General features: G+C 44.3%; 1 protein-coding gene across 1 annotated transcript in view; it reads right to left on the bottom strand.

The window, feature by feature from the left end:
- Nucleotides 1-12,288, bottom strand: part of LOC147024170 (uncharacterized) — a 13,719-nt gene extending 1,431 nt beyond the window's left edge. The window contains exons 1-3 of the mRNA XM_085886954.1: nt 12,277-12,288; nt 11,989-12,198; nt 7,522-7,747 (exon numbers count right to left, since the gene is read on the bottom strand). Coding sequence (XP_085743080.1) covers nt 7,522-7,747; nt 11,989-12,198; nt 12,277-12,288 — 448 coding nt within the window. The remainder of the gene's footprint in view (nt 1-7,521; nt 7,748-11,988; nt 12,199-12,276) is intronic.
- Nucleotides 12,289-15,000: the final 2,712 nt, after the last annotated feature.

The raw sequence follows: 15,000 nt of genomic DNA, 5'->3' as shown, positions 1-15,000 counted from the left end.
TCTTATAGCATTTAAAGTCTTTACTTTATTATCCCCCGCCAACCAACGAAGTTGGCGGGGGATATAGAAATGGGTTCCGTCCGTCCATTACATTTCGTTTCCGGAGCTTAAGTACAAATCCCCTCAAGATATATTTACGAAATTTGGTACACATATCAAGAAAGTGGTGAACTGGTGCCTTTTGATGTTTAGAGATTTCCCCCAAAAAAAATTCTGTCACTTTCCATGGAAACAAGTTGGGTATTAAGAAATAATTGAGGTTAACCTTTGTTTCCAGAGCATAGTTGCAAAACTGTTAACTATTTCTTTATGAAATTTGGTACACACATCAAGAACTCTGTGAAGCAAGTCCAACATGTATTTTTGGGGGGGATACAAAGTCCAGGTTCATGGAAATGCTATAAGACAGAACAGAACAGAGTGGAAGGTGGGAAAACACACCATGATAATGAGAGAGTAGGGGGAAGAGGGGGAGAAATAAGGAATACGCAGGAGCGGTGTACAAGCTGGCACAAGCTTGAGTATTGGAGGTAAGAGGCTGAAAGAACAGGAATGGAAAACGGGGGATGAAATAAATAAATGGAAGATTCGTAGAGGGGGAGAAAACACAATCACCTGCTCGATAATGGGGTGGGCTTGAGGAGGGTTACTGAGGGTAGAAAAGATCATGGGTATGGCTGGAAGGTGATCTGATGGTTTCCTTTATGATGGGAGATGACTGTTGAGTTTAATTCAGGGATGAAAAACAAAGGTAAGGAGGAATAAGAAGCAGTATGGGAGAAAAATATTTGTAAGTGAGAGTAAAGGGGGAAAAATGTAAATGGTCCTCAAATGATTAAAGTCGACAGATGGTGGAGGGGAGAAGGAATAATTGGAAGATGAGAATGAGATGGTGGTATGAATGAATGAGCTGTGAAAGAATAATGATGAACCAATGCACGGTTGCAAACATGTTCTGCAACTGCTGAGGTTGAAGGTCAGGAATCTTTGCTCAGAACTGTGGTCAGTGAGTTTTTAAAATATCTTCAAGAATATTAACTAGTACTAGGCGTCCACAACCATCCTTGACCATGTTGTGGGACGTCGGCCAAGACCCTCACTTTTTCATCTTTATTCACTTTTAAATTTGCTTTCTCTGCAACCGCTTGGCCGATTGTCTACAATCTACATCATCGTCATCAGTGGGAGTTGGTAGATCTTTATTCTCACATGTATGACATAAGCATAGTTCTGTGCACAGAATGACTAAAAATATACAACATTTGTGGTCTGCCTTCCCTACTCTGCACTTTGATTTCTTTTATCCACAGTATATGAATGTTGAAGGATGCTTTTTTGAGATGACTGCATCTGCATCCATTCAATTCCCAGGGCATCAACTGCATCATTTATCTGCTTCCATCCCTGTCCAACAGGAAGTGGAATGTTTCGGTGCTGCTCGAAGCTAAGCTTGTTAAAATGGTGGCTTGGAAATTGGTTCACTGAATATGCTTATGCAAGGCATCTCGATTTGGTGACCAAACATTCTCTGTCATGGTTGCCAAGGAGAGCATTGCATGCATCTGGCATCAATCTAGATTTCCTGCTGTATTCCTGCTGACCGTAGAGTTTGCAGACAAAGACTTCCAGGTCTGACACCATGTATTCAGTTACCGTGAACGTTTCTCCGAGAGATTGAAAAGCCGAACACAATGCTGGGTTGTCCATAATCAGTTTGATAGCCTTTGTCTTGCCTTTACCATAAAATGAACTGATGGAACCACATCCGATGAAGCAGTGGAGGCCCACCAGCGATTTGTTTAGGTCATCTCCAAGATGTTGCTCAATAGCCTGGAGAGGAATAGGCCGCAGGTTCTCATCTTTCCCAGTGTGGAAACAGAGCTGGGAGCCGCCAAGATTTGAAGTTAATGTGATGCCGATGACAAACAAATCCGTGCCAGGACTTTTTCTACTGTTTTGCAGTTTGGGGATTGGTTGATCTGGCTTTTCAATCTTGATTTTCTTGGATCCACTTGCTGCTCTTCATTTGCACTCTGCGTTTGTGATGCTGACGGCCGGATATCTGTCCTTCACAAAGTGTCCTGCAGTTGAACCACGAGTGCAAGCTAAATTCACCAATTGGCAGAAAATCTTGGCAGCAAGTTGCCTGTTGTTCTGCGGCGTGTACTTTGGGCTCATTTGTTGCATTGCAGCACAGCCATCGTATCCACAATTCAGACACTCCCGATTGGTGTCTCGACCTTTGGCGATGCTTCACGGGCCGATTCAAGGTAATGCAGAAGCATTGCCTTATTAATCTTTACAAGGCATCCATCGTGTGTCGCGATAGCCAGTGGAAGTGGGCCCAAGTGATATGATATCATATTCTTCACATCAATTTTGTGGGCTCTGCCAATGATGACAAGTCTGGCAAGAAACTTCCGGTCATTTTTCAAACTGACTTATTTACCCTTCCACTTGTCGAGGCTCGTATGAGAGCTAACACACAACACACAGCAAGGGGGGGCATGAGACAAGAGGGGTGGGGAAGGGAAGGACAAAACAGTGGGGAACAGAGACATTAGGAGATCTGTGGAAGGGAGAGGGATGGGGCGGGTAACACGGGGTATACAAGATGGACATTACAGGGACTTTAAGGAAGGAAAGCAGGGAATTTGAAGGAGGTGAGTATGGGATGGATTATATATCGGGGGTAGAAAAAATCGAGGATTTGGATGTGGGATGATAAGAGGTGGTGGTGAACAGCTGTTTTGAAGACCTGGAGGAAAGAATGGGAATGAATAGAGTGAGGGAGTTTATTCCAAAGGCGGGAAAAAAGAGGAATGAAAGAGTGAAGGTGAGCAGCGATTCGTGATTTTGGTAGTTTTACCAGAAGGGAGTTGTTGGTGGAACTTGAGCGCCCTGTGGAAATATGGTGGGGACATATCCCAGACAGAGCAGGGGGGGTGAGACCGGAAAGAAGATGGTAGAAGACAGAAAGTCCACCGACCTGCTTGCGGTGAGAGAGTGAGAGGCCCAAAGTCTCAGCCTCATCCCGGGAGATACCAATGATCCAAAATGTCTTGGTTTCCACAGTGTGAAGCCGAGAAAGGTGGGAAGCAGGAGCACGAGTCCAGAGGGGAGAGCAGTACTCCATCAGGCTGTGGACAAAAGCTTTGTATGTGGTCAGGAGCTCAGGTGGGCCGAGGAAGGACTTTGCACGATGGAGGATTCCCAGTCGCCGACTGGCTTTGGAGGCGAGGTTTGAAATGTGGCTTTCCCAGGAAAGATCATGGCAGATAGTGAGACCTAGAAGCTTGAATGAAAGGACTTCTTCCAGAGGATTGTTGAGAAAGTAGATGGGGGGGTGGGGGGCTGAGGGTTCTAAACGGTCCTTTTGGAGAGACATAGTGAGAGTGTGAGATTTGTCCGGATTGAAAGACATGTTCCACGTGTTGGACCAGTTTGTGATTTTGTTCAGATCTGCAGAGAACGAAGAAGCTGCGGCTTGCTGGTCGGAGGGATGACAGATGGTACGACAGAGGGAGGAGTCATCAGAAAAGAGATATAGAGGATTTTCCAGAGAGTCGGAGAGATCATTGATGAAAAACAGAAAAAGAACAGGGCCCAGAACGCTACCTTGAGGAACTCCAGCCTGGACAGGAAGAGGGGATGAAAGAACTTCATTTGCGACAGGAGAAGAAGTCTGCGAGCCATGAGGGGAGATGGCCTTGGATACCATAGGAAGAGAGGTTGGTGAGCAGGGCAGGGTGTCAGACTGTGTCAAAAGCACACGATATATATAGGAATCTCAATGTGATTTCATGTCTGGCATTGAGGACCTCCATCCATTGTTGGGAGAGGGGAGAGCAGAAGCAGCATATCCAGGGTAGAGTGACCTGGTCTGAAACTAAACTGATGATTGGAAATCAAGTCACTGGAGAAGAGGAAGGATTTGATGTCTGAAGCGATGATGGATTTCATAACCTTGCTGATGATTGGAAGAATGCCGATTGGTCTGTAGTCGCAGAGATCTGTTTTTGCACCTTTTTATGCAGGGCAGTGATGTTTGCTGGTTTCCAAGCAGATGACAGATGACCTTGAGGAACTGAGAGATGAATGCATCATCTCCCATCTGGTGAGCAGTCTTCAGGTGAAGGCAAACTTTCGGGGTTGCAATGATGCCAGAAGACATCTGAATTAGATATTCAGGGTCTTCGACTTCTTCGTGTATTCGATGTCTTCCCAATTTGTCCGTAAGCATTATCACAACGACTTTGATCCTTTCTGGAACTGCATGGCGCGTCTTTGCTCGAGCTGCAGTGATCATCACGAGTGGTGTGTCAATCATGATCTGCATCAAACCTGTTCCTTTGAGTCCTTCCTTTTCTTTCAATCTTGATTTCTCAAGAGTAGTTTCACCATGGCTATCAAGGCTAACCTCCACGGAGCAATCTGGTTTTGAGGCGCCAGCATCCTGCCTTTCACACCTTTGCCATGTGTTGATACAGGTTCAGCACAACAAGCCAGGCAGTAGGAGTTATGCTAAAAGAGGATATTTGAGATGCCGACCACAAGGGATGTACTTTCTAGGCATTGAAATGTCCATCCTTCCATGCTGCCGCTGTCATTCCTTGTCGTTTGGATCCCATGCCAAATGTGAAAGCCTCCAACTGATTAATCGATTGTCTTCATCAAACATATTCTGAATCCTTTAGAGCCACCCCCGAAATGATCTCCATGCTGAAGAGGAACTCGTGTGGAAAAGCACTGGACATTGCACGGCAAGCCCGAGACATGCTTGGAGCGAATGGCATCTCTGATGAGTACCACGTCATACGGCATGTCATGAACCTGGAATCCGTGAACACTTATGAAGGTGGTTGAAGACTGGCTTGGAATTTCACTCTTATTTGTCACCTCTGTTGCATGTTCTTGGAAATCGTGTTTGTTTTTTTTATTCTTATGTTGTCATTTATTGAACAGGTGAATGCAAAATTCATTTGAGAACCCTTATTTCATTTAAAGATTTTGCAGAATGATAATTAAGACCAAGAGTGTAATGTATTTCGGAATGATTTGATGGACTCACCTTTTGTGCAATCCTCAGTAGAAAATGCTGAGAGCACCCGCCTTACGTGTTGGAGGTCGGTGGTTCAAACCCAACCCTTGCCTAGTCATAGCAAAGACTTTTAAAATGATATACACTGCTTCCTTGCTTGATGCCCAGAATTTTAAAAGGACAGAGCACACACAGACAATGATCGGATGGCAACCGTTGCGCAGGCTTAATATGCCTAATGGCCTTCTGCATTGAAGTCCCTTGTCAGGGAACGTGGACCATTGTGGTGCACAACAATCTCCTCAGTTCATCTATCCTCCTATTCACCATCTTCACTGCTGCAATCCTCCTGACCCATTTGTTCTCACATGGTGCAGCATCTGTTGTTGCGTCTCTGTCAGTGCCGCCATCTCCACGTCGTAAAGGTAGGCCGGCATTACACATGATATCAGAACCTTCCCTTTCAATTTTCTTGATATCTGTCTGTCTTCCATTACTCCCTCCACCCTCCATGCATTCTCACCCACCTGAATCCTTCTCCGCACCTCTGCCTCGGACTTACCATCCCCAGTCACTGTTCCTCCCAGATACTCAAACCCATTTCCCTGCCTGATCTCCTTCCCCTCCAACTTGATTCGTTTATTTTCCCTGCTGCCCAACCCACATCACCAGTCTTCTCCATACTCATCTTCAGCCCATCCTTTTCAAATTCCTCCTTACACTCCCCCAGTACGTCCTGCATTTCCCCATCCACTCTTCACCACAACAGCCAGATCATCCCCATGACTACACCTCAAGCTCACCCTCCTGCTTACCAGCTCCATCACCATGATAAACATGAATGTGCCAAGAGAGCTTCCCTGCCTCAAGCCGATGTTCAAGCTGAACTCCTCAGACATCCCAGGACCAACCAAGACTCTTCCCTTCGTTCCCTTGTACATCCCTTCCACCAACCTGATGACTGGTTCCGGCATTCTCATCCATCTCATTGCCACTCTCACCATCTCCCTCGAGACAGTGTCGTAGGCCTTCTCCAGGCCCACAAATCCCAATTCCATCTCACCTTGCACCTTCAACCTCTTTTCCACCAACTGTCTCAGCATGGACATCCCATCCGTCATCTCCAGACCCTTTCTAAATGCTTGCTGCTCTCCTCTGATCTCCATTTCCTCCCTCTTCCTTATCCTCCCATCCAGAATCTTCACTACATAACATAGGAGCATAATGCCCCATGACTTATGCAATACTGTGCGATATATCCTATAATGTCCACTGCTCAGGAGTCTGGGTGGTGTCCACAAAGAATCACCTTCAATGGATGATAATCAAAATGACTCACTGAAATAGCCCATCGTGTTTTTTTTCTTTTTTCTTTGCAATCTGTGCCATTACATACAGGTGAATCACCTCTAAAGCTCCACAAATGGGAGGTTTCCAGGTCAGGCCTGATTAGAAAAGTAGAGTGGGGATTGATTCAACTCATCACCGTGGATTCACTGGAAGATTCCCATCCCATAAGTGAAGCAGCATAGCATTCACAAATGGTTACCTACCCACCAAAGGTGTATGGGGATTATGTTTTCAGCCTTTTGTATATCTGTCTGTCTGTCTTTTGTGAGCAAGATATCTCAACAAGTGATGGACGAATTTGAACGAAATTTTGTGGACAGGTTGGTTGTGTGCCAAAGACGAATTGATAAACTGGTGAAGATCCGGATGCAGATGCTAGAATTATTAAATTGATTCTTCACCATTGAGAGATGGGGCCGAAAACTATATCCAGAATGGCACAATATCTCAAGAAGTTGTGGATGGATTCGGACGAAACTTCGTGGATAGTTGGGTGTGCAACAAGGACGAATTGATTGGATTTTTGTGAAGATCCGGGTCCGGATACAATAATTTTTGAGAATATGGCCGACTAAGACTCAGTGGGATGGCTTTTATGTCCATCTGCATTGAGAAACAACATAAACAGGTTTATCAACTTAAGGTTGATGAGTGCATTTAGCACCCTGGGAAATTATGTTTCAAGCGTTAAGCCTTCATCAAAAGATGACTTCATCATCAGAGCCAAAGCTTAGCTGGTGTGCTGCAAGAAAATAATTTCCCACAGTGACAAATGTACTCTTATCATCTTTCAATCGATTGAATCCATCGATTACGACACATAATGACCTACTTTTTTCAAAAGCTTCCATATGATCTTCATCATGCTAGATGAATGTTAGCATATGGAGGAGTGGTTTAGTGCCCCCTCCCTTTCCCCCCTCCTCACATGGAAGACACCATCACTATTGAAGCAATGTACTGTGTAATGTGTGCACTTGCCTTAAGTTGAATAAAACTGTTGCTTAACATATTTCATTTCTTCCATGAAAATTTCACCATATCAGCCTATGTAATGAATAAATGGTCACTGCCAAAAAAAACGACTGGTCAACTTCCTCTACCTTGAATTTTGATCTGGCTTTACTCACCTTCACTTTCTTTTTCTCCATGCTCTTTTCTTTTGTCTGTTCCATCACGTTTTATAGCCTCGTAGTCGGTGGAGACCACATGATCCTTTTCAAGATTTTGACCGCTAGTGTGTGCAGGCAAGTTGTCATTCGCGGTGGTTGTTCCACAGGACTTTCTCAAGCTGGAGACACGAGAATCAGCACGCTGCCTCTTTCGAAACTTGGCCCTGCGGTTTTTGAACCACACCTGGTGTTTGGGGTAAAAAAACGAAAAAGTGGAAATGGAAAAAGGGGTTTCATTTTCAATAGAAATGCTTGACTTCACATATTGTCCATCATTATTAGTTTGCCTGTTCGAAGAACAGAGAGCTATCGCGATACCCCCAGCATGAGTGTCAGCGTGAGCGTGAAAATGTTAATTTTTTTGTATTACGGAAAAACTCCTCGACGGATTTCGACGAAACTTGGTGGGGGGGGGGCTAGGTGTGGTCCAAGGATCATGCCATTAGATTTTGGACTTGGTCCCCCCACCCCCAAAAAAATTGTTAGAGAAAAAAAAGAAATTTTTTTTTTGCATTTCTACATGTTTTAAGTGATTTCCAACCCCCCCAAAAAATTGTTAGAGAAAAAAAAATTGGGGGGGCATTTCTGCATGTTTTAAGTGATTTCCAACCCCCCCCCCCAAAAAGATTGGTGGAGAAAAAAAAATTTTTTGCAACTTTTTTTTCAACAAAATTTCGATTTCTTTTTTTTTGCATTTCTACATGTTTTAAGTGATTTCCAACCCCCCCCCCCCCCAAAAAAAAATGTTGGAGAAAAGAACTATAACTCTGTCAGCACTGTTGACATCATATTTAATGAATAAGATATAAGGTTCACTTGAGTGACCCAGCAGTATTGGCGGCGGAGGTTTTGCACTCTCCCGAGTGCTCCCCCTCGAGTTTCCTTTCTAATGTTTTTATCTACCACTATATATATATATATATATATATATATATATATATATATATATATATATATATATATATATATATATATATATATATATATATATATATATATATATATATATATATATATATATATATATATATATATATATATATATATATATATATATATCGGGGCGTAGCCTGGTGTTGGCGCAGTGGTTAGGGCAACGGCTTGGGATCCAAAAGGTCCTGAGTTCAAGCCCCGTTGGGCCACTGAATTAATACACCAGGGGGTTGACTCAGCCTGTCATCCTTCCGAGGTCGGCGAAGTGAGTACCAGTATACTGGGTCGGTGTATACCCCGGTTAAAATAGGTGTACCATTATCCCTGTGTCGTCAGAGGCGACCAGGGTTGAGTCAGGAAGGGCATCCGGCGTAAAACATGTGCCAAATCACGATGCGGATCATACGGATGCTCCGCTGTGGCGACCCCTAACGGGAACAGCCGAAAGAAGAAGAAGAAGATATATATCGGGGCGTATTATGTGATACCGGTCGTCCGTCCGTCTGTCTGTCTGTCTGTCCGTTCCTGTCCGCACTCTAACTCCCAAAGTTTTCAACTTTCACGTTTCATATTTGGTACATTGGTACAGACTGTGGAGACGGTGTGTCATGACATACGTTTGTCATCTAAAGTGGTTGCCATGGCAACCAGGATGCTGTTTTCCATGTCGTAGCACAATTCTGCATATACCTTCTTGTTAGGGCGTATATTGTGCTCACTTGCGCTCTTGTTACTGATTACAATATACAAATACATATATTGCTTTATAATTATACTTCACTGCAATGCTTTATAAAAAATATTAATTATTAGACTCGTCTTTTAAAAACGATAAATGTATAAACAGGCGAGCATTGGGTGGCTTTGACACCAACTCTGGTTCATTGTTGTTCTGTTGCTGTAAAACGGATTGTAAATCCAAACCCATAAGTCTTTCAGGTGTGACTGACAACATTTATTTACATTTTTATGGATTAATTAATATTCTGATCTTTAAAAAAAAATCTTGATGCTTAGCTCATTGGATCTAAAATATAAAACATTTCAGATCATGTTTAATGAATGTAATTTAATGTAATACAAGTTCCCTTACAAGGAACTTCAATGCAGAAAGAGGCCATTAAGCAATATCAAGCTTGCACAATAATTGCTAACCAATGGTTGTTTGTTAATGCTCCGTCCTCATTACATGCTGAGCATCAAGCAACAAAGCAGCACATATAATTTTTTAAGTCTTTGGTATGACCCAGACGAAGTCCAAACCACCAACCTCCCAGGCTCAGAGCAGATGCTCTAATTACACCACTGAGTCCAGTTAAAAATTTTAACAATCTTGTAAAAGAGCCTATCCTGCTTTATGACGTTTTCTTTTGACTCGTAAAGATCCCATCCTTATGGACTGATTCTGATCTGATTCCATCAGAATGAGGGATGGGTTAATTCCATTAGAATTATGGACAGGTAAATTCACCCAGAATTTGCATTGCATGTTGTCGTTTGACTTGTAATACTCCCACCCACCAGAAGTGGCACTATACCATACATATTTCCATAGAGAGAATTGGAGTCACCACCAACCTGAACCCCAAATACTATGAAATTATTTTACCACCTAAAACATTCCCATGCACATCCGGGATACAACCACCAGTTTTCAACTCGTTCCGCCAAGCGGTTCAAGAGTGCATAGTCGTCAAACAGACCCACAAAGCGGACACATAAACAGACACTTCTCAAATTATAATATGACGACCCATTTTCATCTTCATCAGCACAGATATAACTATAACGGCACTCGGTAGAGCACATACCTCCGTCAAGCTGAACAGTTTTACGCTTTGTATCCCACTGATAGGATAGGCCGGATCTGCATCCAGACCTTAACCAAAAATTGAATCAGCTTGTTCTTTCTCCTGCCCAAATCGTCCACCAAGTTTGGGAATAACCCATCGACAACTTTTTGAGATATTATGCTATATATCGTGTTTGGCGCAATTTCTCAATGGTGAAGAATCACTTTTAAAAACAAAAATCAACATGGATGTTATTCTTTTCGAAGTGAGGGCAAGTCAATTCTACTGTCGCTAAGAGTGCATGATGTGTGCAATACATTTGTATTACGTGCGATAATGCAGGGGCAAGTGGAAGACACTTGTTGACCAATTATTACCCGAATTCCCCTCCTGTAGTTGCTCCCAGTGAAAGAGTGCACCATTACGAAGCAGCGAGGAATCATCAGGCTCTGTCTTAGTTAAGGTGTCAAACTTTGTGACATTCTGATGAGCATGACTATACAATATGGTTCAAACAGTTTGTCATGAAAAATGTGAATACTATGAATGGTGTGAACAATGTCACAATGGTGTTTGGGAACATAAGAATGAGCAGATCGGCGGGGCTACAGATTAGGTAGTCCATCCATCCATCCATTGGGACCATATTTTGTGCAGAGCATTGGTGCTGCCGAAGTAGTCTCCTCGGCGATTGGGCACAATCCTGGACGGGTTGGCTAAGGTAGTCTTGTGCACAAATACATCTTCATTGAATGGAAATATGTTATCGCAAAAGGTGAATTTGTATAAGAAAGTAGGTACATGTAAGAGTTTGGGAAACAACGACATTTTGCATGTTATATCCACTTAAAACTACAATTTTTCAACTTATAACAACTTTCAACAACTAAAAATCTATCTAAAGCTGAAAGCCAGTCCTCGATTCACCACATTCACAAGAGTACACGCAGGTCCAGCCCATCCCATGTGTATGCCTGTTTATATATGAACTTCATTGAAACTTCGGCCTTCACACAAACACATTATTCAGTAACAGAACAACAAGGCATCAGCATGTAATGGGATGTAGGCTTGTGAATTTCATGGGTTTGCTTCCAGTTTACATTTGCCAACCATTCCGGTAGTGATCCTGTGCTGTGCCCAGTTAAATATTAGTCTTAAAAAGGTCACCCTGTCTCTGATATTGTGTTTATGTGATGTCATCATTAGACAATGTGGAAAATCTGGTGTGTTATACAATGATTGTGCAATGAGAATGACTCCTTATTATTATTCTTTTGGATGCAGCACGAGGCTGAGAGTAGCACATTTGGTTGAGGAAGTAGCTGTTCCGCTGATGAAACGCCCTCTGTCGGTGAGAGCAAGAATTTGGAATTTGGCCATGGTGCTGGCGATATCCTTCGCTAAGAGTAGGTAAGCTACCATGGGATCTTTAACACCAACCAACAAATGGTGGAGCACGGGTCTTTCAGTTTAACGTCCATCCAAGGAATGGCACGCACACTGATGCCTCGCCCTGCCTGTGAGACACCATGATGACAGTTGGTAACTGGGCCGATATTCGAACCCAGACTCGAGGGCCCAGTGTCAGAGACAGCCCATCCTGTCAGGTGCCTCATCAAGGTCCTTCGGCTTAGTTGATACATCTAAAATAGTTGGAACAAGAGATTCATCTGCCTGCAACCTCACACGTGTTTACCTGAACTCGAGCCTCAGGAAGTCCAGTTATCAATGCGAGGTGCTCTCTTCCCCGTACATCTGGGTAGTGACCTCTCTGGAAGGCACGTTCTAGTGCCGAAAGCTGCCGAGAGGAGAACGCAGTACGACTGCGGCGTTGTTTGCTACCCAAGCTGACACCGGCTGCAACTTCTGCCAGAATTACTGTTGAAGATAAAAACAAATGGCAGAACTGAAAAAGATGCCACCATGGAGAAGAGGATGAAATTAATCTTTAATCCGAAGATGGGATGGAGGAGGAAGGGGATACCTTAGTATCCATGGTTACAAAAAAATATAGTCACTCCAGCTGTACTGGCAGGGTATCTCGTAAAATATTTGGAACCATTGAAGAAGGTAATAAATAATACGCTAATCCTACAACCTCAAGATGGTGGCAAGCGAGACAGCGGAGACGATAAAAAAGTAAATAATTGTGAAACATCAGGCCTGTTGGAAATTACAAACAATGAGCCACACAATGCAGTGATGATTGCCTATCAAGGTTGGACAAAAGTCCAGGTCAAATTTGAACCAGCCACACAACAAATGGCACAAAAACTATTTCACCAAGTAAATTGGAAATTGATGTCTGCTTTGTTGCTGGGTTGTCCAGGAGACAATTAGCGATCAAAAGGGATTGAAAATAAAGGTAATTTAATGGCTGCTTGGCCCATCAAGCCTGCACTTGACCCACATTACAGCATGCTCCGACATGCAGCACCAGACACACAGCAGGATTATACTTCACCGACATATTGCAAGCAAAACCAACAATCAATTTTCATCAGTTCTTAGTATAATACATAAATACATACACCTATGAATATATACATAAATATATATATATATATATACATATATATATATATATATATATATATATATATATATATATATATATATATATATATATATATATATATATATATATATACATACATATATATATATATATATTGTTATGGGTTTCCACCGCGTTCGGAGTGCGGACGACCGTTTTAGCCAAATCGCGGTTGCGCCGACCGAGGGCCACAATCCAGTCATGGCTTTCTGGACCAACCCCGGAACCCCGCCACGGATGCCTTAACGCATCATAAATTAGTCAATTATTCTGTCCACGTGCTACAGGGTCAATCGCCGAATTGTCGATATAGCTTACTATTCACGCGGACAGAAATGCCGGGAGTTTATACCTCGACGGGGCCTGTACGAAAACGAGCCGCTTAAGCGTGCTCGTTCTGTGTGCGAAGCCGAGCGGTTTTAATTCGCCAAATCCCGTCGGACCAGATTATCACGTTTGCCGGCCTTAATAGCCAGTTGATTCCTGATACATGCCGTGGCAGTCAATGGTAGAAAATGACGCAACGAGCAGGCTGACATTCAAACAATGGGGGTTTATTTATTTTAAACAAGCACGAAAGCAGTCATTGGGGGAATGCGGACAAGACACGAGCAAAAAGCCTACAGCCGGTTCTATGCGGGATGTACAAACGAGCATGCACTCAACAACAATTCTACTTATCCAGACTGGCACCACAAACAGACACACGCACACGCAGACAGAGATGGTGGCAATCGCCTTTATTAATACCCCCAGCGCGGAGGGAAGGTGAGCTGGAGGTAAGTGTCTATCTTGGACCTGGTCCTCGGGGACGGACGGGACCCCTTGCACGATCCGGAGGATCCAAGCTGGCGAAGCCGGAAGGGCGCAGGCTGGTGGAAGAAGACCCGCACCGACCGAACGAATCTCCTCAGACTCTCATCAATCTTCTTAGAGCTCTGTCTCCTTCACAGAGGATTCGTCAATCTCCCCAGAGCTCCCGTCGATCTCCTGAGAGCTCGTTCTCTTTCACAGAGGATTCGTCAATCTCTTCAGAGCTCCCATCGATCTCCTGAGAGCTCGTTCTCTTTCACAGAGGATTCGTCAATCTCTTCAGAGCTCCCATCGATCTCCCCAGAGCTCTCGTCGATCTCCTCAGAGCTCTGGTCGATCTCCTCAGAGCTCTGTCTCTTTAACAGAGGATTCGTCAATCTCTTCAGAGCTCCTGTCGATCTCCTCAGAGCTCTCGTCGATCTCCTCAGATCTCTGTCTCCTTCACAGAGGATTCGTCAATCTCCTCAGAGCTCCCGTCGATCTCCTCAGAGCTCCGTCTCCTTCACAGACTTCTCATCAATCTCCTCAGAGCTCCCGTCGATCTCCTCAGAGCTCCCGTCGATCTCCTCAGAGCTCCCGTCGATCTCCTCAGAGCTCTCGTCGATCTTCCCAGAGCTCTGTCTCCTTCACAGAGGATTCGTCAATCTCTTCGGAGCTCATGTCGATCTCCTCAGAGCTCTCGTCGATCTCCTCAGAGCTCTGTCTCCTTCACAGTGGATTCGTCGATCTCCTCATAGCTCTGTCTCCTTCATAGAGCTCCCGTCGATCTCCGCAGAGCTCTGTCTCCTTCACAGAGGATTCGTCAATCTCTTCGGAGCTCCCGTCGATCTCCTCAGAGCTCTGTCTCCTTCACAGAGCTCTCGTCAATCTCTTCAGAGCTCCTGTCGATCTCCTCAGAGCTCCCGTCGATCTCCTCAGAGCTCCGTCTCCTTCACAGACTTCTCGTCAATCTCCTCAGAGCTCTGTCTCCTTCACAGAGGATTCGTCAATCTCCTCAGAGCTCTGTCTCCTTTACAGAGGATTCGTCAATCTCCTCCGAGCTCTCGTCGATCTCCTCAGAGCTCCGTCTCCTTTACAGACTTCTCATCAATCTCCTCAGAGCTCCCGTCGATCTCCTCAGAACCCTCGTCGATCTCCTGAGAGCTCCGTCTCCTTCACAGACTTCTCATCAATCTCCTCGGAGCTCCCATCGATCTCCTCAGAGCTCTGTCTCGTCCACAGACGGACGCCCTTTTGCGGATGCGCCCCCCGCACACTCTTCCCACCTGCCAAATTGAGCGGAAAACCCCGAGACCGGCCAGGCAGAGGAGCGAATCCAGGTGAGGGCGATGCGGTGCG

The sequence above is a fragment of the Eptatretus burgeri genome, chromosome 6, assembly GCF_056783735.1.
Source record: "Eptatretus burgeri isolate ZD-2024b chromosome 6, Ebu_testis_v1, whole genome shotgun sequence".
Classification (NCBI taxonomy): domain Eukaryota; kingdom Metazoa; phylum Chordata; class Myxini; order Myxiniformes; family Myxinidae; genus Eptatretus; species Eptatretus burgeri.
Note: the sequence above shows the minus strand (reverse complement) of the source record. Positions and strands in the feature narration are given on the sequence as shown.